Source organism: Cygnus olor, chromosome 2 (genome assembly GCF_009769625.2).
Source record: "Cygnus olor isolate bCygOlo1 chromosome 2, bCygOlo1.pri.v2, whole genome shotgun sequence".
Classification (NCBI taxonomy): Eukaryota; Metazoa; Chordata; class Aves; order Anseriformes; family Anatidae; genus Cygnus; species Cygnus olor.
Genome location: NC_049170.1, coordinates 62,664,127 through 62,683,610, shown reverse-complemented (window position 1 = coordinate 62,683,610; position 19,484 = coordinate 62,664,127). Strand labels below are relative to the sequence as shown.

At 37.4% G+C, this 19,484-nt stretch overlaps 2 protein-coding genes across 17 annotated transcripts in view; one reads left to right on the top strand and one right to left on the bottom strand.

Moving 5' to 3' along the window:
- BBS9 (Bardet-Biedl syndrome 9) overlaps positions 1-4,108 on the bottom strand; it is a 321,265-nt gene extending 317,157 nt beyond the window's left edge. For all 7 annotated transcript variants that reach the window (XM_040548841.1, XM_040548842.1, XM_040548845.1 and 4 more), the window contains exons 1-3: positions 3,953-4,108; positions 2,669-2,780; positions 489-639 (exon numbers count right to left, since the gene is read on the bottom strand). In XM_040548841.1, the coding sequence (XP_040404775.1) occupies positions 489-639; positions 2,669-2,774 (257 nt within the window). In that variant the 5' untranslated portion in view covers positions 2,775-2,780; positions 3,953-4,108. The remainder of the gene's footprint in view (positions 1-488; positions 640-2,668; positions 2,781-3,952) is intronic.
- An 8-nt stretch (positions 4,109-4,116) lies between these two features.
- Positions 4,117-19,484, top strand: part of NT5C3A (5'-nucleotidase, cytosolic IIIA) — a 28,014-nt gene continuing 12,646 nt past the window's right edge. For 2 of the 10 annotated variants that reach the window (XM_040548872.1, XM_040548865.1), the window contains exons 1-3: positions 4,402-4,533; positions 9,738-9,785; positions 14,024-14,205. Coding sequence is in view for 2 of the 10 variants with exons in the window: in XM_040548861.1 (XP_040404795.1) it covers positions 4,396-4,540 (145 nt within the window). In the remaining 8 variants the exon portion in view is untranslated. Of the gene's footprint in view, positions 4,541-9,737; positions 9,786-14,023; positions 14,206-19,221; positions 19,335-19,484 lie in introns of those variants that run through there. The other 8 variants (XM_040548866.1, XM_040548870.1, XM_040548868.1 and 5 more) reach the window with 8 other exon arrangements.

Here is a 19,484-nt window from a genome sequence, read left to right as displayed (position 1 = left end):
CGTAGTTTAGAATGATATTTTCTCCCATGTAGATTCTCTTATATCTAATTAAATATAGAGCCTTTTCTTTAGGGCCATAGTATTTCTCCTCTATCTGGACACTTATTTCCATTAAATTCCTTAGCATTAAAGATCTTCAATCTTCTATCAAACATCCCAAAACTGGCCAATGTTACATCTTAAAACACCAGAAATTACTGAAATTTTCTGTTAACACCTAAAAAAATGTATTTTTTTTCCCGTTCCATGCACTTCAAAAAAAAAATACAAGTACCTGGAAGATTTTCCTTCAGTTAGACATTGAGCAAAAAATCTCTCATATGAAGATGGTTCAACAAGCAGACCAAATGCATACTATGGTATTCACAGATGCAATCAATAGGCATCAATATGGAAACTGAAGCCACTCCCCACCACCCAAAACAAAGAAAGTAAAACATATCTAAGCCTTAAATAATGATCAGCAACACATGCTGTTGTTTACTTACGAAACAAATTTTCCCACTTCCACCTGCAGTATTGGTTCTTGTAACTGCACTTCCAAGAGTAAGTCTTCAGCTTGCATGTCATCCCCAGGTTTCACAGGATGTGGATGAAAGATTCGGAGATAACCCATATAACCGCCCACAATAATTTTATCTATAAAAAAAATAAGCAAATGAGATTACAAAATACAATAATGCATGTAGAATTAGATTTAGTGCAGAAGTGCTCCAAAGAATAACCTAGAATGAAAGAACACTTCCATGATTCAATTAACATTGATTATGTTCTATCTCCTAGACAGAGCAATTAGTAATTAGGTTAACAGTAATGAGTTTTTTTTCTCACCAATGTAAGCCTGTCAGCAAAGGGTTCAAAATAGCAGTCATAATGGTGGTAGCACTGACCTTTGTTACCACTCTATAATTCTAAACTGACATTCACGCTTGTTAGGAAAAACATCACTTTGTTTTTTGATAGTAATTCAAACTTTTAGCTTCAACAACTAGGATTTGTGTTTATATGTATTGCACCAGCGGAACTGCTAAAATTTAAGATTGGATTTGTGTATATGTCAGCAGTTCCAAACTAAATCCAGATAATTACTACATCAGGTCAACAGATCAAAACAAGAAAGCAAGGCCTTGAGACCACCTGCTCTTGATACAGTTTGCTTACCTCAAAGTGAAGTACAATAGCTAGGTTTATTCTGGGATCAGTATTTTAAACAAGCATGCATTTGCTAACAACCAAAAGACTAACAACAAAAAAAATATTAATTTAAAAAAAAAAAAGAACTGCCTCCCATGATAACTGCTAACAACCTAATGGTGTAGCTGGGACTTATTTCCTTCAGATATAGGGCAACTTTATCAATGAAGATCAAATCCAAATCCAGTAGAATTTGTCTGTAAGTCAGGACAATTGACTAATGCTCCCAAACCAAGTTCACTAGTCTCTAAAGGTTTGGCATAGTTCCACAGGACCCCAAGTCAATAGTTCAGAACAGTTGCCTGTGCCCTCTCTTCTCCAACCACAAGTCCCTTATTCAGAGAATATTGTCTACTTCCTCCACTTATCTTTTCCTCAGCTCTGTAACAAGTATTCCAACAGCAGTAAATTAAGAATGGTATAACTTGTATGATTAAACCTATTTTAGAATTTCTTAAAAATACTTACACTTATCTAAGTGAGGATATTTTGCCCTATTGTTTGGCTAGTGCAACTAGCTGCATTCACTTTTGGTTCTGAACTCCAGACAAAAAGGAGCCTAGTTTTAAAAGATACAATGTTTATTACAAAGGAATTTGTTACAAGTGTTTATTTACTAATTTACTAGAAGTTTAGTAAATAAACATTTTATTGTTACTAATAAAAAGACTGCTACTCCCACAATGCTATTTAAGCCCTGCTTTTATATCAGTTACATTTTTTTCCATTACAAAAAGATTCTACCTGTAACACCCTCAGTTCAATTCCATTTGAAAAAGTTAATGTAAAACAGTAACATAACTCAACTTTGTTAAAATCCTCCTGAAAAGAAGTCTAGCAATGGTGAAATCAAACTCAAGAACCTCTACTAAGCACAAAGATGTGAGATAGAAAGTCCCAAGTATTTAAATATATACACAAGAACTCTCCCTGACAGCAAAGATCATGACTGGTGTAAATATTCCCTCATAAAGAGGCATCATTTCAGTTCCACACTTCACTTTCATATTATTAATGACTATGTAAAAAGGCAGGGTTTATGCAGAGTCACTTATTTCAACGTCCTCATATTTTCCACACACAAATGGCTGTTTTCTGGTTCTAAATAACTTCTTAGCTTGTTAATCCTCACCCTCCTTTTTAAACTCTTTCACCCATAAGCTCCTTTAATGACTGATGTAGTTGTATCCATGACAAATTTAAAAAGTTTTGTTTTAAAGATATCTACCACTGAGAAAATAAAACATGAGAGAAACTACTACTGAACACAAGAAAGAATTTAGATGTTTAGAAACCCAGAAACATACCAGACAAATGGCACTGTATGCATCTTATTAATTCTACAAGGACACATTAAAAATAGCAGACAAACTAACTAGTCTGGCTAACAAGTTTTCAGTACACGTTGATTTGGTAAAAGTAAACCTGCAGCTGCATAGATTAGGAGTCATCAGCCAACTAATTCTGATTTTACCTTGGCCACTGTTATCAACATCAGCAACACACAGACAGCCTTGATCAAATTCTTCCTTTTCTCCAAGTGTTGTGGACCACCAGTCTCGAGCTTTAAACAAGGACATTCTTCACTGGAAAGGAAACAAACTGTTGTTAAAATCCATACTAACATATACATCAGTTCAAACAAACATCCTTTTTCTTTGGTAACAACTAAGTATATTTCATCTGTTAGTTTCACATTGCTCTAGTGGAAGCTGAATACATGTCAATTTCAGACGTTTCTGGTCATGTACTTTAAAAAAAGTTCTTGTCATGAATTCACAGACTAATTGTGATGGACTAGCATTACAAAATAAAAAAGCAAAAGGGTTGCAATTTTTTAAAGCTGTTAGAAGCCTTTTGTAAGAAGCACTAAACCAGTCATTTAAAAGTTTTTAAAGTCACAGAGCCGAGGTTCTCTTGCTTACCAAGGAAAAATAGCAAAAGTATGATTTTGATGTTGGTCCTCCATAAAAGAGTTTATTTTAGAAAAGTGAACAAAGATATAAACAGCATCAAAGCCTCTACTGATTAATCGCCTTGAAGATGCCCTAGTGACGTAACCAAAGAACTTGGCCAGACAGGGCACAAATCAGCTTTTCTGCTCCTTACCTGCTGCTATTTTAAGAACCAGCAAACACAACTAATCCTTTTGTGTGCAGCTCGCTAATAACATTACCCTAGTTCAAAACTCACAGCTCCTTGCCCGTGTTTTGTGCCAGCTACACCTCCAGGAACACAGAATCACAGAACGGCTCGGGCTGGAAGGGACCTTAAAGATCACACAATTCCAACCCCCTGCCATAGGCAGGGACACCTCCCACCAGACCAGGTTGCCCAAGGCCCCATCCAACCTGGCCTTGAACACCTCCAGGGATAGGGCATCCACAGCTCCTCTGGGCAGCCTATGCCAGTACCTCACCACCCTCTGAGTGAAGAATTTTCTCCTAATGTCTAATCTAAATCTGCCCTCTTTTGGTTTAAGACCATTCCCCCTTGTCCTACCATTATCTTCCCGAGTAAAGAGCCCTACTCCATCCTTGTTATAAGCCCCCTTTAAGCACTGAAAGCCCGCAACTTTACCACACGCTCCGCAAAGCGCAGCCAGCGCGGGCGCTTGCAGCTCCAACCCCAATTTCTTTAATGGGCAGGCAAGGAGAGATGACAAATACAGCGTAACTCCCCTGTTTCCCTTCAGAAACCCACAGCCCGCAAGCCCCCGCCTTCTCCCTCTAGAGGTCCCTCTAGAGGTAACCCTTACCTGGGGGCCGGCACCGCGGCCCCCGCCCGAGGCCGGGAGATGGAGGCCCACGCCGTTACAATCCCTTCCCCGCCGCCATTTTAGGCGCCGTCGCCAGGGCGCCTTGGCAACCGCCGCCCCGGGCGGCGCTGGGAAATGTAGTTCGCTGCCGGCGGAAGCAGGGTTGGGCGCAGTGGAGAGAGACGGTTGGGTCTTCCCACTTCTGCCCGGGGAGGGGGGTAGCGGGGAAACGGGACATCCACTCGCATTCCAGGGGACCACCCAGCTCCTGGTGGGTACTTTCCGTTTCCAAACACTCTCTCAGAAACCTCCTCTCTTTCTCCAGCGGCTGCGTTTCCCCCTTTTTCCCTTCTCCCCCCCTTTCCCTGCGGCTTGGTACGGCCGGGCCTGAGGCGGTGCTGCCGTTGCCGGGCGGCGGGGTCGGGCGCTTGGCGACGGCCGCCATGGACCGCGCCGCCGTGGCCAAGATGGGGGCGGTGGCCAGCGCCAGCCTCTGCGCCCTGGTGGGCGGCGTGGTGCTGGCCCAGTACATCTTCACCATGAAGAAGAAGACGGGCAGGAAGACGAAGATCATCGAGATGGTGCGTGGTAAGGGGCCCCGCGCATGGCCGCGGGGGGAAGGAAGGAAGGACGGGGGGTGGCTCGCCGCTGCCCTTGGTGGAGTTGGTGCTGGGAGCGTTAATCGGGCGTCTGCGGGGTTGGGAGCCTTAATCGGACGTGTGCCTGGGACTGGGTGGTGAAAGGTCTCAGTGGGGGCACGGTGATCGCGCTGAAGTCCTTCCAAATTTGAGTTTGTCACCTGGGCAGCGGTGTGCTAAAGAACTGAACAGAAACCATCCCGTCCCTTGGTATCAGTCAGTGCCTGTTGGTGATCTCCCCTACAAAGCCTTACAAAAAGCCCAGATTCTTTATTTATTAACTTATTTATACCTGAAAACACAGACTTTCCTAAAAACAACTACGTCTGTGTATGCAGACTCAGATAGACTTCCCAAGAACAACTAAGCATGTGTATGCAGACTCAGAAATGTCTCACTTGCCTATCAAACGCAGCATTTAGCAGTGTCAGTCACACAGGGCAATTTTTGTGGCTCCAGAGCGTTATTCCGGTGAGCATTCTTAACCTAGCACAGTCCTCTTACTTGCTGCTGGAAGAAGTACTTACATGGTATTTGTCGTCATCAGTTGCATGGTTTGTTCAGTGTTTTCCTTTTTGCTTTCCAGGAGCTCTCTTACAACATGTGGGAGAGCAGGAACTTTGGATTGCCAGTTTGGATAGCTTTTAGACCTATTTCTTTAAAAAAAAAAAAAAAGACTGGATTCTACAGTAGGATTTTTTAAAACTCATTTGAAAACATACAGTAGAATAACACTGATTAACTATAGAATCATAGTCATTGAATGGCCTCAGTTGAAAAGTTTGCAACTACTTTGCAACTTTAAATTACTCTTTTTTATTTATAATACTGATAATGCTAGAATCTACTTTTATTGTGGACACTAATATAACAAAATTTAAAAGCCTGATCATATATCAAAAGGCAGATAAAATAGTTTTCACCAACTCCTGTTCTCAATATCACAGTTGAGCTGTAGGTCAAAAAATGCCTAATAATTGCTAAGGTTGGGTCTACATTAACTTTCTCTGCAGTGTTTAAATGATGTTTTGGCTGGGAAGACTTCAACTCTTTACCTTTGTTGTAAAGATTTTGCCTTTGCTAGGAAAAAAGTATTGCGTCAATAATAAATTGATTTCTGGTAAATGAATCTCTTTGGTAAGCATTTCAGATAGCTTTTTCAGAGCTATATTCTTGGACACCGACCTGTGATCCTAAATAGATACTTCTGAAAATTCTTCTTTTAGGATCACAGCTTTTTTCAACTTTAAATTACAAGGGAAAAGTAAAGCTTGTTCAGAGCATGTCAGCATTCTCACATGGAAATATTTTACCAATTAGATTCAACATGTTAATACTATGTGCTCACTTGCAGAGCTGTCATTTCATCTGATGTTTGAGTTGGCATCTTCATCAGCTGACATCTTTAGTTCATCAGCTGCAAGTCTTCTTCCTTCCTCAAGGAGTGAACACATGTAATCAGGCTGTGAAATTTCTCTTACTTTAAAATAAGGAAATAGCTATGTAAACATCATACCATGGATTTTAGTGTGTCAAATAAAGGTGAAATGCATATAAGTGATATGATCTGTTTCTTTTACTTGAATATTTTGCATTCTGGAGAACTTCCTGAAACAGTTTTATCCTGATATAGTTTTAATAGATTTGAGTCAACATTTGTCGTTTACAAGACACTGTATCTATAGTACTTTATCAGGGGATAGACCTTCCTTTGAGCTTTGGGGAAAAGGTGCCTGGATGCACCTGAGGGCCTCATCACTCTCTGGGCATGATGCTGTCCAGTGCACTGTGATCTGTAGCTATTTTGATCTCCTGAGCTGGGAGTTTATATATAAACTGTAGAGTTTATATATATCTATATATAGAGAGAGAGAGAGACATAGGTGTTTTTTCTACTGATATGGCAGAATGCATTCGTACGTAGAGATTTTAAGTCTGTAACTTGGTGTAAGTTAGGATGGTGGGGAGGAACAATACTGCTTTGTTGAAATATATATATATATATTTCTAACATGTGAGTTACTATGTCAGGCTGGTCTTCTACATTAGATTATCCAATCTAAAATTTAGTGAATGTTGTTACCTTTTTGGTAGATTTCTTCCATTCAGATTTTCTTTAAGGAAGACTACACTTTGGTTTTAAATCCCCATTAGACTCAGAGGTGCCTTGATTTATAGCTGTTACCAAAATCAGTGGGGATCAGGCCAGTTTGCACCTTAGTTATGTGACTTTCATTCTCACCAATGTATTAGTCTTTAATTATAATTAACTACAGCAATATTTTTTTCTTAGTTAAAATCAGTTGAATATAAGATCAAAATCCAAGTAAAAAGCTGAGTTATAGCAGTGTGTAAATGCTAAAAAGACAGTGACCTTTACAAATCAAATAGAATATAGATTTGACAAGCTATTGTTAGGGGTTATGATGGCAAGAATTTTTAATGGGAAAAAAAGTAGAAGGGATTCTCAAGCATAGATCAAAATATAAGGGTAGTCATGTTTCCTTTCTGAATAATAACAGTAATGAAATTCTTAGATATCTATCTCCCATTTCAGTAGGTTAATTCTTTAGCAAAGGAATTAGCCTGGTACACAAATTTAAGCTTGATAAACACAGCATAAAATTACGGCATTTTATTTGGACGCAAAGGTTTAAGTTTGGAATTCGAGTATTAATGCAATGTCTCTATTGACTGCCTAAAGTTTGCAAGCATATATTTTATCTTAAGCACTGATAAATGTAAACAGAGTTACTTTAGCTCCATTTTCGAAGTAAGAGAGGCATTAATAGTAAATATATAGCCAGTTGTGAAGTTAAGAAAACAACAATTTCTGAAAGACTGGGGAGGTATTACTTTGCACAGCCAAAATGCCATCTCTGTGAAACTGTAAAAGTATTCCTGTGGTCAGGTGTATGTAAATCTTAGCTGCAAGGTTGCTAACTTTAATTTAAAGAGAAGGTTAATAATTAATTGGACTCTTAAAGCAACTTTAATAATGTTTGATAGCTACTGTAAAAAGAGGTTAAACTTTGCAGTATTACAGTAATACTCAAATCTTTGGGGTTTTTCAGGTCCCAGGCAGGTTTGCAATGAGTTTGTGTATCCTGATATAGCAAATAAATTGAACTTACAGTACACTTTGGTTTCTTACATAGTCTTTGCGAAGTCTGTATAAACTTGACAGAAAACAGGTTCACAAGCTAGAGTGAAAAAGTCTTACAAAAAAGTTCCTCTTTAAGGAGTAGCCCATGCTAACTAGAATATGGAGTAAACTTAAGAAATACTGCTTAATGAAGTAGCAGGGTTTTTTGTTGTTTGACTACTTCATAAAAGGTAGGTTAGAACTGTGGTCTTTTTTCAGCAACTGCTCTTTTTTTTTTTTTTTTTTCCTTCCTCTTAAAGTTTTGGAGGGTTTGTTGGTGCTTTGGTTTGTTTGGTTTGGTTTGGTTTGGTTTCTTGGTGGTTTGGTTTGGTTTGTTTCAGGAAACTGGGCAAACTTTTAGTTACATTTACTATTTCTCCATTCTGTTCCTGAAGTTAGAAGGTCTAGTTACCTGTAAAGCAGAATTTGTATTGAATTTCAACAATGATAAATTAAAAATCAACTTAAAAAACAGTTTTTTGTTTTTAAGAAAACATTTTAACCAGCCATTGTTAAATGTTTCTAGCCAGTTTCCTTTCTAGTAAATTGCGAGAGAGAAGTGGTGCATGGCTCTTTTGCATTATTAGAATTTACCTGGAGAGATATAAGCAAACAAATAAGAAGTAAGGTAGCTGTTATTTATCTCCTTTCCGAAGAAATAAAGGAATGCATTCTGTGAGCATGACTGTCATAGGGCTTGTGCGGGGAGATTTTCTTATTACTATTTTCTTTCACTTGTCAGTCTCTGGCAAGACTGGCTTCTTGTTTCACGGGGGATCAGAGCATTTGTACCACAGATGAAGGATAGTAACCTTTACAATTGGCAGAGATAAGGTACCACTCTGCTTTACTCTTTGCTGCTAATAACTAGTTGTTATAGTCAGTGACTGAAGTCACACAGCTGAGTCACCCATGCCCTCCAAATGGAGAATAAAATCAAGGAGTGTGTAATATGTAACATATATGTGACACTATCCTTCAAGTATCTAAATAGTTAGTATGTGAAATTATTTCAGGTAATTATGTACTTCTTCCTCTAAAAAATGAAGAGTTTGAGCCTCCGCAAATTGGAATCGAAAAGGAGAATGGAAGGAACATGGACTCTCTCTAGGTATCATATCGGACCTTGTCACTTTCTGTGTATTGCAGTGACAATATTTAAAATGTCATGGCCTTGAAAGCTATCCAGTAAAATGATCCATGTGGCAATAATGCTGTTCCAGAAGAATGTGCTGTGATACCAACCTAAGTAATGGAAAGTAAAAGAACTTCTGAGAAATAATGCTGCCCCTACCTAGTCACATTTGGCTAGGAGTCCTTAAATCACTAGGGACTAGAGTAATAGAATAATTTTAGAGTGTTGTTAAACTTTTAAAACTATATTAAAATTTATATGACATATAATTATTTCTGTAGAACTTTTGTTGTTGTTGTTTAGACTGTGTTCCCGATAGAAAAATCACATTGACAGAGTGATAAACACCAGCATTTCTAAAGAAGCTTGCATTGCCAGTAGGTTTTTTGTACAGATAATCATAACGTAAAGTAACTTAGAATGTCATTTGTAAAGCAACTTTATACAGGCCAGGAAAAACACTTTAAACATAGTTCATGTTGATAAAGCTTAAGATACTACTAATAGCTTTTTGTTCTTGCTATAAATTAATTTGGTTGGAAATCTTAACAATTTGAATCAGAGAAGAGAAATTGACTCAAAATGTCAATGTTTTCTTCTAAAATAGGTTACAAATCAAAAAAATCTACTCTGCAGATTTTGTACTTAATAGTAATATTTGACTTTATTTAGTACAATAAACTGATGCTACAACTTAACCATCTATTTCAGAAGTAGGTCTTAATTTTCTGAAATAGCCACTGCCTTTTTTTTTTTTTTTTCCAATCTGTAGGTATTGAAACATATTTTTACAAGGAATGGTTACAGCAATATCAATGAAATCTTCACTACTGACATAGTTTTTCATTTTTATCCTAGTCATAACAGTTATCAAAATATGATGATGAACTACACCTGAAAATTGACCTGCAAGTAGTGAGTTTAAATAAATGTCAAAATACGATAATATATTGCAGGTATAAACTTGTTTGCTACTTTATTTTGTCTGTTGTATAAAGTGTTTCTCCAAGACAGCAAAACAATCTTTCATTATTTTGCTCTGTAAAAATGTAAAAAAATATTTTTACCGTTTCCTAAGTTCCCAGTATGTGTTAAGTTATGTTGTCAAGTGATTTTTCTCCTATTTGCAGTAACTGTCGATTATTGGTTGAGCTCCAACAGTATCTGTTCTACTAAACCCCTTTTACAGATTAAGGCCAATAACAAATACTACAAGTTTTAAGCATGTTACTCTAAACTGTCAAATAATATGAGCAGGTTTTTAAATGTCTGAATAGACGTATCAGTGCAAATTTGTTCAGGTTATGAATTAAAGTTTAATAGCAGTCCAACAATCAATTTCAAGTTAACAAAAGCTTCCAACTTTTATATTTAATAAAAGCACTGAATTGATCAATAAAAGCGTTGAAGAGAGACAAGGTATGGATCCATGCATTTATGGGCAGGAGAATATTAGCTGGAAATTCAATAGCAATTTTTAATATACCAGTAGATGTAAACAAGTCACAATTTGTATAGGTCTGGAAAATGTCTCCAAATACCTTAACTTTTGAAGTGTCTTGCTTCAATAAACTAGAAGGGCTGTCTCTTTATTATTATCATCATCACTTGAATGAGTTGCATAATGCAAAATATGCATATTTTTTTTCTGTGTAGTCTAGTTTACTTCATGTTAATAGCCTTCAACCTCTCAACCCCCTTTCTTCCCTCCATGCATGCATACATAAGTGTATTTTGTGTAAGTGACAGCCTGCGAAGGGTAAGTCTTGGAGAGAGTTTAAGGAAAAATATCCTGCGAGAAGCAGCCTGTCAAGATTTTATTGCTGTAATGTGGTGCATTTTTCAGATGGTGCTTAATTTTCAAGCCGGAAATTTTAGCAAATTTAGCTGCAGTAGACAGCGCAGAACAGCAGGTGGCACTGGTGTTAATTGCCTGTCAGTTTTCATGGGGCTCTCTGAAGATGGATATACGCAGTTTTGTAAGTACCATGTCATTTAAGAAATTCTGTCCAGGAGTGACTGGCGTTCCTTGGCTGCTACCTGACTCCAGGTCAGCCACATCCAACTGAACCGCTCCTGCATGCGGGGAGCCTGGAGCAGCAGCTGTGTCCCTGCTGCCTCTCAGATGCTCAGCACTGAAACTTGGCTGATCCCATCATGTGCTAATTGCAGCCAAGTGGCAGAAATAGCTCTCAACTGCTTTCCCAGGCCTTCTTTTGTAACCAGCATGCAGAGAGATATAGGGCCAGATAAGAACTGGCAAAAGAGTTTGGTAAGTGTGCTGTAGTTGAGGGTGTGGAGAACAAAAGTTAGGACATGGAGTCTACCTTTTCCTCTGTCTGCCCTCCAGTCACGTCAGTGCAGCAGTTTTCTGTAGTGAGATCCTGGGATAGAGGTCTTCAGAGAGTAGTTACATTAACAAGTTGCTGGACATCAATCAGTTGGTTTCTCTCACCAAAAAGCAATCACTGCTTTAAAACATCAGTGAACTTGCAGTGGCTGTTATAGGCAGTTTTTTAGTCCCATGTCAGTCATGAAGCAGTTTGACTGGCACTGCCATTAACTTGGTATCTACAGCTTCTGCAGCTGTTGTGGTGGTCACCTCTATCATTGGTGGGGTTTCTGGCTGTTTAAAAGTATATATATCGTTTATTAAAAGTCCACCAGAATTTCCTAATTTGACTACCCCATTCATTTATCGAGACTGTTTTACTTGAATATTAAAAAGAATGAGGCATTTTTCTATACGAGTGGTTGTATGCTTAAGGTTGCAGCACACAGGTCAAACAAGGTACCACCTATGTTTAAATACTAAAGTAACTGTATTCTTTCTGTTCAGTACTGCCACAAAAAAAAGACAGAATTGCACCAAGTAAATTCAGATAATAAATACAAAAAGGTTGTTAGTAACATTTATGTAAACTGTGTAAAATTATGCACAGTGGTAGAAGGAAATGTGGCTTCTGCTTTTATCTATGGTAACTTAAAGAAAAAAAAGTTAATGTACTTAATTTGTAATTATTCTGATTTTCATTATTGTTTTTTTTAAAAGGTAGCAGGGCAAGGGCCAGACTTGGACACTGAGACGTCATGAGGTGTCTGAATACACAATTTCAGACTTCTTGAGATGGTTTTGCCACCAAGAAGGATTCCTGGTCTAACTTACTTGTTCTAACTTGCTTCTTCCTCACTTGTTAGCTATAGCTTCCTTCATGCTCTCTTATATCAAGAACTGTTTGCCTGCTTTGTAAATTGGATCACGGAAATAATCCAAATTTATTGGAGCTTTTGTTTCTACGTAATATTTTATGTTTTTTGACTTTATTGCTCAGACAGAATGAATACCACTGAAATGTACTACTTATCCTGCTGCTTCAAAGCTCTCCCTCTTTGGTGGAAACTTATTAGTTATTGGACTAGTTATCAGTCTGATATCAGATATATTAGTTATCAGAAAAGTATAGTTTTTACACTTGGCAGTTATCAACTTAAGAGTTATTTTCCTGGATTGCATTTGCCTCTGCAACATAAATCCATTAATGGAAAGCCTTATTCTGGTCTGCATTTCTTACCATGGAAACAATGTATTTGCAATTGAAGGGTAGGGTTTAGTACAAAGTAGTAATAGTATTGGTACATTAGCAGTAGTAGTATGGTACAAAGTATAGAAGTGGTACAGTAGTGGTAGTGTTAGTACAAAGTGTTTTGAACATGTCCTGTAGCACTTCCAAAGTGCAAATGCATAGAGGTAAAAGAAATAAGGAACATCTGGTTGTACCTTTGAATGGATCCAATAGCCAGAAACACCCGTGGAACGCCAAGACACAGAGTCAAAACCATCCAGTAAACTTCAAGTCATTATGCTGTCTGTTACCAGATGAGTGGTAACATAATGAGTGTTCAGTAGCTGAATTTCATCTTTAGAATTAACAGATTATTTTTTAAGAAGTTTAAAGAAGGGTCTGTACTGTAAGAGACTGTAGCTGTTAAAAATGAATTAATTGGTCTTGCTATGTAACTTTAACTGCAGTATTGTATTAACACTTACATTCTTTCATCAGAATCTTAGTGTCTGGCAGTGCATTCTGGATTAAACTTTGTCCTGCTGACTTTGCTTTCAAACTGGGTCTTGCAACTCCACTATTCAAGGGTCAGAGTTTATTTGATCTAGATACAGCATTCTTAGACTTAGTGAATCTAAGCAGTGGTTTGTAGGTTGCGTTTTTCTTCTTCTTCTTCTTACAAGCAGATAAGAGAAGGGGAGAATCAGCAGCAACTACTTCGTTCCAGGCCTTGGGCTTAATGCAAATTCCATTCTAGATAATGTTACATGGGAAGCTTCTAAGGAGACAAGCGCTTGTTTTTAAGCTCTTTCAATGTACATGCACATGGACAAATAAAAATATTTCATTAAAAAAAATATGCATGCAAACAGTTTGAAAAATGAAAGTACAAGTCATCAAAATTATGTAATTGTGCAAGGTGAGCCTTTGCACATCTGATAGCTAATTAAGAATTTATAAATATACCACAATATCTACATACTGTTGGTGCTTAGAATTGGATACTGTTTGACTAGGTATTTTGTAAAAGGATTAGTTGTACCAACAACCTTATCTTCCAGAAAGCATTAGATGCTGTCTAGCAGGAGAGGGAATTGGATCTTTCAAGCAGCCAGACTTCAGCATCCATTCTGTTACCATAGCAATGTTAAAGAACATATAAGTACCACTCAAATTCAGAAATTTGAGTTTTGTCAGAAGTGAATTTTCTGTATCTGTGCTCTCTGATGGAGAATCAATAGGGAGAAGGAAGGATGGAAAAACAAACAATATCTTACTTCTCATGAAAAGTCTCACCTGATACAGATACGTAGCTGTGGTCTAAAGCAAAGGCCCAGAGAAAGCTTAAGATTTTTTTCCAGAATGATTGTCCAGCCTCTGGCTGCTTATGTTTGAGAGAGTGTCTGTAATTTAAGATGAGCTTTTTTCATGACTTCATCCAGTGCCTTTTTAAGGCTGTGTAAACTTAGAGTATCACTAGAAAGGAATTCCACATCTTACTGCTTTACGTAATTGTGTGACCTATAAAGATATAGTGAACAGTCTTTCCTTATTAACCTTTTCTGTGCCATCCTGTCATTTCTTTTCCAGGCTGAAGAATTTTAGCATATTGTTGTATGGAAGCTCTTCATATCATCACTCATCCTTACTGCCCTTCTCAGCACTCTTTCCAGTTCTGCTGTATTTCCTGTAAGAGGGAGACTGGAACTGCTTTTGGTATTTCAGTTGCAAGTGCATTATAGGTTTATAAGGAAGCTATCCAAAAAGCACTGGTAAGAGCAGGCACCAGTGAAATGTAAATATGATGGCCAAGAAAAAAGGCTCTGTTTTCTTCTTCCCTAAATTGAGTATCAGAACACTGATTTTCTCTTTCAGTTGTACTGCTTTAGAAGCTATTTGTAAAATCTAAGCATTATATGACTTCTTAATATTGACCTGAGCATGCTTACATTTAGAATGATATTTTTGTAGTTCCAGATCTCTGTTTTTGGACCGGGTAAGGGAAGAACTGTTAGAAAATAACATCGGATGAAATTCTGGCTTGGGTAGGATGCCATTTGTAGAACAATATTTCCAAGATACGTAGTTTCTGAATGAAGATCACTTTGTGATTAGTAAATAATGCATTACTTATTTTTTCTACAAGAAAAATACCTATTTCAAAGGCTAATTCTCTAAAAAGTAAGTAAAAGCAAAGCATGGAGATGAAATAATTCCCCTAATAGAGACAAAAGGTTCCTTCCTTGAGCTGTATTCATGGAATTCCAGAATCTTCAGACCTGGTTCTGTATGGTTTGAACCCCATAGATTGTCTCAGAGTGAGACTACATTTTTGCCTGGAGTGCATTAGGAGACAGGATGAGATCACATGGAATACTGAAAATTCAGGGCTTGCTTAGTATTAGTTCTCAGATTTCTACAGAGGATTCAAATACTGCATAAAGTGTCAACTTTTATTGCCACAGTTGCTGCAGTTCCTTCTGAGTTTTAGAAATTGTAACACCACCTCCATGTTCAAGATGTGCATCTTTATTGATGTGCACATCCATCAGAACCTCTTACCGCTATGTTCTATTATCAAGGCTTCAAGATACCAGGTTAGCAATGTGTTTGGTGTGTTGATACCTACTTGAAAAATTTGAAGTGTCTCTTGATTTATCACCAGCAGAAATCTCTGCTTTAAGTGTTTTTGTAAACAGAAGAGGAAGGTGCCTTAGGGACACTGATGCTGCAGTATCTTTTATTCTCTCATCTCAACAATCAATTCTATATAGAAATGCAAGTCATGGTGTCCTATAGGTTTTAAATAGATGCCAAGCCTCTATTCATTATAGACATCCAGAACTGCAGAAATTAGTAAAACAAACAAACACCTTATTCTAACCTCATCATCTCAGTGCATAATTTTAACGTAAGTTTATCGTTGTTCATGTCCACTCCTTAAAAGCTGTACTAAGTCCTAATGAAACTCATGCTTCAATATGAATAAATGCAGTTTTATTTGCTGAATTAAAAAGTGTCTTTATATAGCCTTATTTTTTAATGAATGACAATGATTTTATTGAGGTAACACTTTTTGTGGCATGCAACATCATAATGAGTAAATCACATTAAACATAATGAGAATAAAGAGTTCAGAAGTTTAGCTGTCCCTTACACCTTAGACTGCATGTGTGACTGGAGTAGAACAGCACTAATAATTTTCTGTAGTTCAATACAGTCATAAATAGTTGGTCTATAAAAGATCATGTTTTCTCTTGTGTCATAAATAAAGGTTGATATTTGAGGTCTATAAAAATCTCTATTGAATAAAGTTACTAAATATGTAATGTGATATACAGTGTTTACCTTCTCAAATCTGTTCTGTGCATGTGTTATTTTTGCCTTTTTAAAAATATAATAATTGAAAAGCCAAAACACATTCTCACCTCAAATGGTACCGCTGAATCTTAAAACTGTTCAGGTTAAGATTTTGCTGACCCTCGCCTCCTCAGCATGTGTCTCCTCTGAATTTACCACCATTTAATGAATTCAGATTTTGATATGTTCAAATATTTGTTATTCTGAAGGCAACAGTCTTGCTCTCATTTTATATATTTTGTAGGAGTCCAGAATAAAATCCCTTTTAGAGCACTTTTTCCTAGCAAGTGTTATTTGTGCTCTTCCTGTTTCGACAATCTCTTACACATCTATATTTCTTGTGAGTTAACTCTACGATACATACACACACTTTCATATACATACATTGTTTTTGTATTGCATTATACCAGCTCTGAGTATGGCTAGCATTTTTTACACCAAACCTCTACGAGAAAAATAAGTTTTATCTAAGATTCCTGCATGGCATCCTTCTAAAGCTTCATTTACCCCAACTTCATTGAATTGAACATTTTCCTTGCAAGGAGGAACAGAGAGGAAAGTGCTGATCTCTTCTCTGCAGTGACCAGCAATGGGATCAAAGGGAACAGCATGAAGCTGTGACAGGGAAGGTTCAGGTGGGAAATCAGGGAAAGGTTCTTCACTGAGAGGGTGGTCGGGCACTGGGACAGGCTCCCCAAGAGAATTGGTCACAGCATCAAGCCTGGACTGGAGTTCAAGAAGCGTTTGGACAACGCTCTCAGACGTAGGGTTTGATTTGGGGATGGTGCTGTGTGGGGCCACTTCTGCTTGGTTTTGGTACTTGAGTGCTAAGGTTCAGTTAGCTTACCCTGTCTTGTGGAGATTTTATCAGGTAGTTTAATTTGGAAAATACATACCAGGTAGACTTACTAAAAAAGCAAAAATTAGAAAACATATTCTTAATGTTTAAAAGTGATTTTGCAATAGAACAAGGTTTTACTGAAGTTGGGCAATATGCTAAATATCCATAGGTATATTCCAAGTTGTTCAGTTGTACTAGACTCACTAGACAAGATTAAAAGGTATAAGCTCATGAAAAGCTCAAGTTTGTACTGTAGATGGCATTCAGTCACCTCTAATTTCTATAGCAAATACTCAAATGAACAGAAATTACTCTTAAATCCAACTTTTCTTGATCTCTCAAAACTAATGTTATTTGAAGTATTGAACCCTTAAAGTTTGGCTGATTGCTTACAACCTTATCTGTGCTGCGTTCATTTCTTTCCCCAAGGAAACTGGTGAAACTCAGGGCAGAGGAAGGAAGGTAAAAATAGTTTTACTTTGCTTTAGACTAAAAACTTCCAGTACCTCACACTCTTTGAGAACATCCTGACTCTGTACAAACCAAGTTCACCTAACACACCACCATATGAAGTAGAACGTTTTCACAGTCTTATTTGGGTGACAAATTGTCTAATGTTAAGTGTTGCTCTTTTTGTTTTTAATCTCTTTTTCTGCTTACAATACTGCAATTTGTATTCCTTTGGCCCTTAGCCAAAGGGAGAAGGTTAAAATAGAAGCTCTGTTGAAATAGCAATACCTCCTCTTTCATCTGTGGTTCTTAAAATATATTTAAATGACCTTCAGTACTGAGGGAGTAGATATGGCATGCTGAAAGTTGTTTTACTCTCTTTGAAAAAGAACTGCTAACTCTAATTCATCTCTTACCATAAGTTAAACAGTGTAAATCAAATGCTGAACTGACTTAACTCAGTGATAGCAGAACATGGTCAATTGTAGCCACTTGTCCTCTCTCAGTAAGTTAAGTAAAGCACTCAACACAAAGGTTTCTTAGAGGTACAGAGACAGTCCTTACTTGGTCTATGAGAAGTGTCAGATGCTGCATTTTCATTAAAGTGAAAGTATATTGTTATTAGAGAGAGTGTAGATGTTTTTCTAAGAATTAGGTGTTGGCTATATTAATGTTTACAGAAATTTTGTTTACGCCATTTTCTAGCTCTTTCACTGATACCCCATTAGTACATTTAAAATGCTGTCTAATTAGTCTGGATTACTGAAAATTAGTCCGGTTTACTGAAAATTAGTCCATAGAAGTTAGATATAATTTCTGCAACTCTTTCTTTCGGTCTAAAATCTCATGCAAGTTTAAAAACAAAAGACAAATAAAGGAACAGAATACAGCAGACCTTAACACATATGTTTGGGGGGGATCTTTTTCAATTTAAAGAGGAAGAAAGTGGTGTGTATCAGCTGAAGTATTCATTAGTTGTCTCATTGGGCCAAAATACAGCACATGACTGAAAAAATATAAGTACTTTGTGTCAGTCACAGTCTGAGGAAACCCAACAGTACTTACCAGCCTACAGCTGGAATATGGACACACAACATAAATAGATCCCACTGTACCATTGAGAAAAAAGCCCTTTTTTTTTTTTAATGTAGAAAAACAGCGTATCTTCCTTAAAAGGAAATTTTCATAACCAAGGTATTTCTAGGATCCTGATAATGTGTTTTGTTTGACTGTTTGTTTTTTTTTCTGATAGCTTAAGGGATTTTGTATTTGCTACACTACTAACCTGGCCCTGCCTCAGTGCCAGCAGTTGCACTGGTCACGTTCATGACCACATATGAACTGGCCTGATGTTTGTGGTTTGTTCTAACGGCCTGAAATAGTGATCATAAATCATAAGGTTGAACATAAATTGTGATATAGCATAGGGAAGCTTGTGCTGTTGCTACAGCAGTAGAGTGAACATCACACAACACTTTCAAGCATTCCCACAACTTTAAAGCGTAAATAATATTAGAAAATACCTCCTTCATCTCTTAAAATTAAAAAAAAAAAAGATTCATTTTAAATACATACTCTATATCACCTAGTTACTGTCTTTGATCTGGCAATATGCCTTATGACAAACTTCTGAAAGCATGTTGAGTCACCTTGTCACCCAAAAATCCTGACAAACAAGCCTCCTTGATTTCCTGTTTCAGTATTGCATGGATAATTGAAGTCAAAGCAAAGATTAAGTAATTAATTTGATGTTTCTACACAAATAAATGCATGCTGCCTTGTAAATAGTAGTGAGACCATATCAAGAAGCCGAAAGCAATTTCTGGTATTCTGCAACAGGAAATCCTAAAATATTTGGGAATATTCTGTAAAATGGTTAAGCAACAAAGTAAACTAATGTAACGAAGTAAACTAATTAGTAAACTAATGCTTTGAAAAGCAAATGCCTTCCTTTGTTGGAGCAGTCCAAATTTGCCTGCTGCATCCATGAAAGTTGCTCATTCAGTGAAGGTCAAAGGTTTTGTTGTTGGTGCACCAGCTGATCAGCTGTCTGCCTGTCAGGCTGCACTACTGAGCATAACAAACTGCTGTGCATTGCTGATGTGCGTCACAGCACCCTGGGGTTTTGCACGGGGATTAGTCAGGCTGTATTTGGAAACGCCCTCAACTGCACCTTGTGCTGCTATATTAGAGTTTCTCAAGCAAGAGGAATTTTCTTTTGCTTCTGCAGCTGCTCCCGCAAACCCTCTGGTAAGTGTGCACAGCTTCTGTCAACAGGAGGGACTCTGTTCTGTATTTAAGCCAGCATTATGAGATGAGGCATTACATACAGTTGTTTATTGTGACAAACTGTATTTTTAAAATATAAATTTGATAGCACAGAATTGACAACAAGGTTGA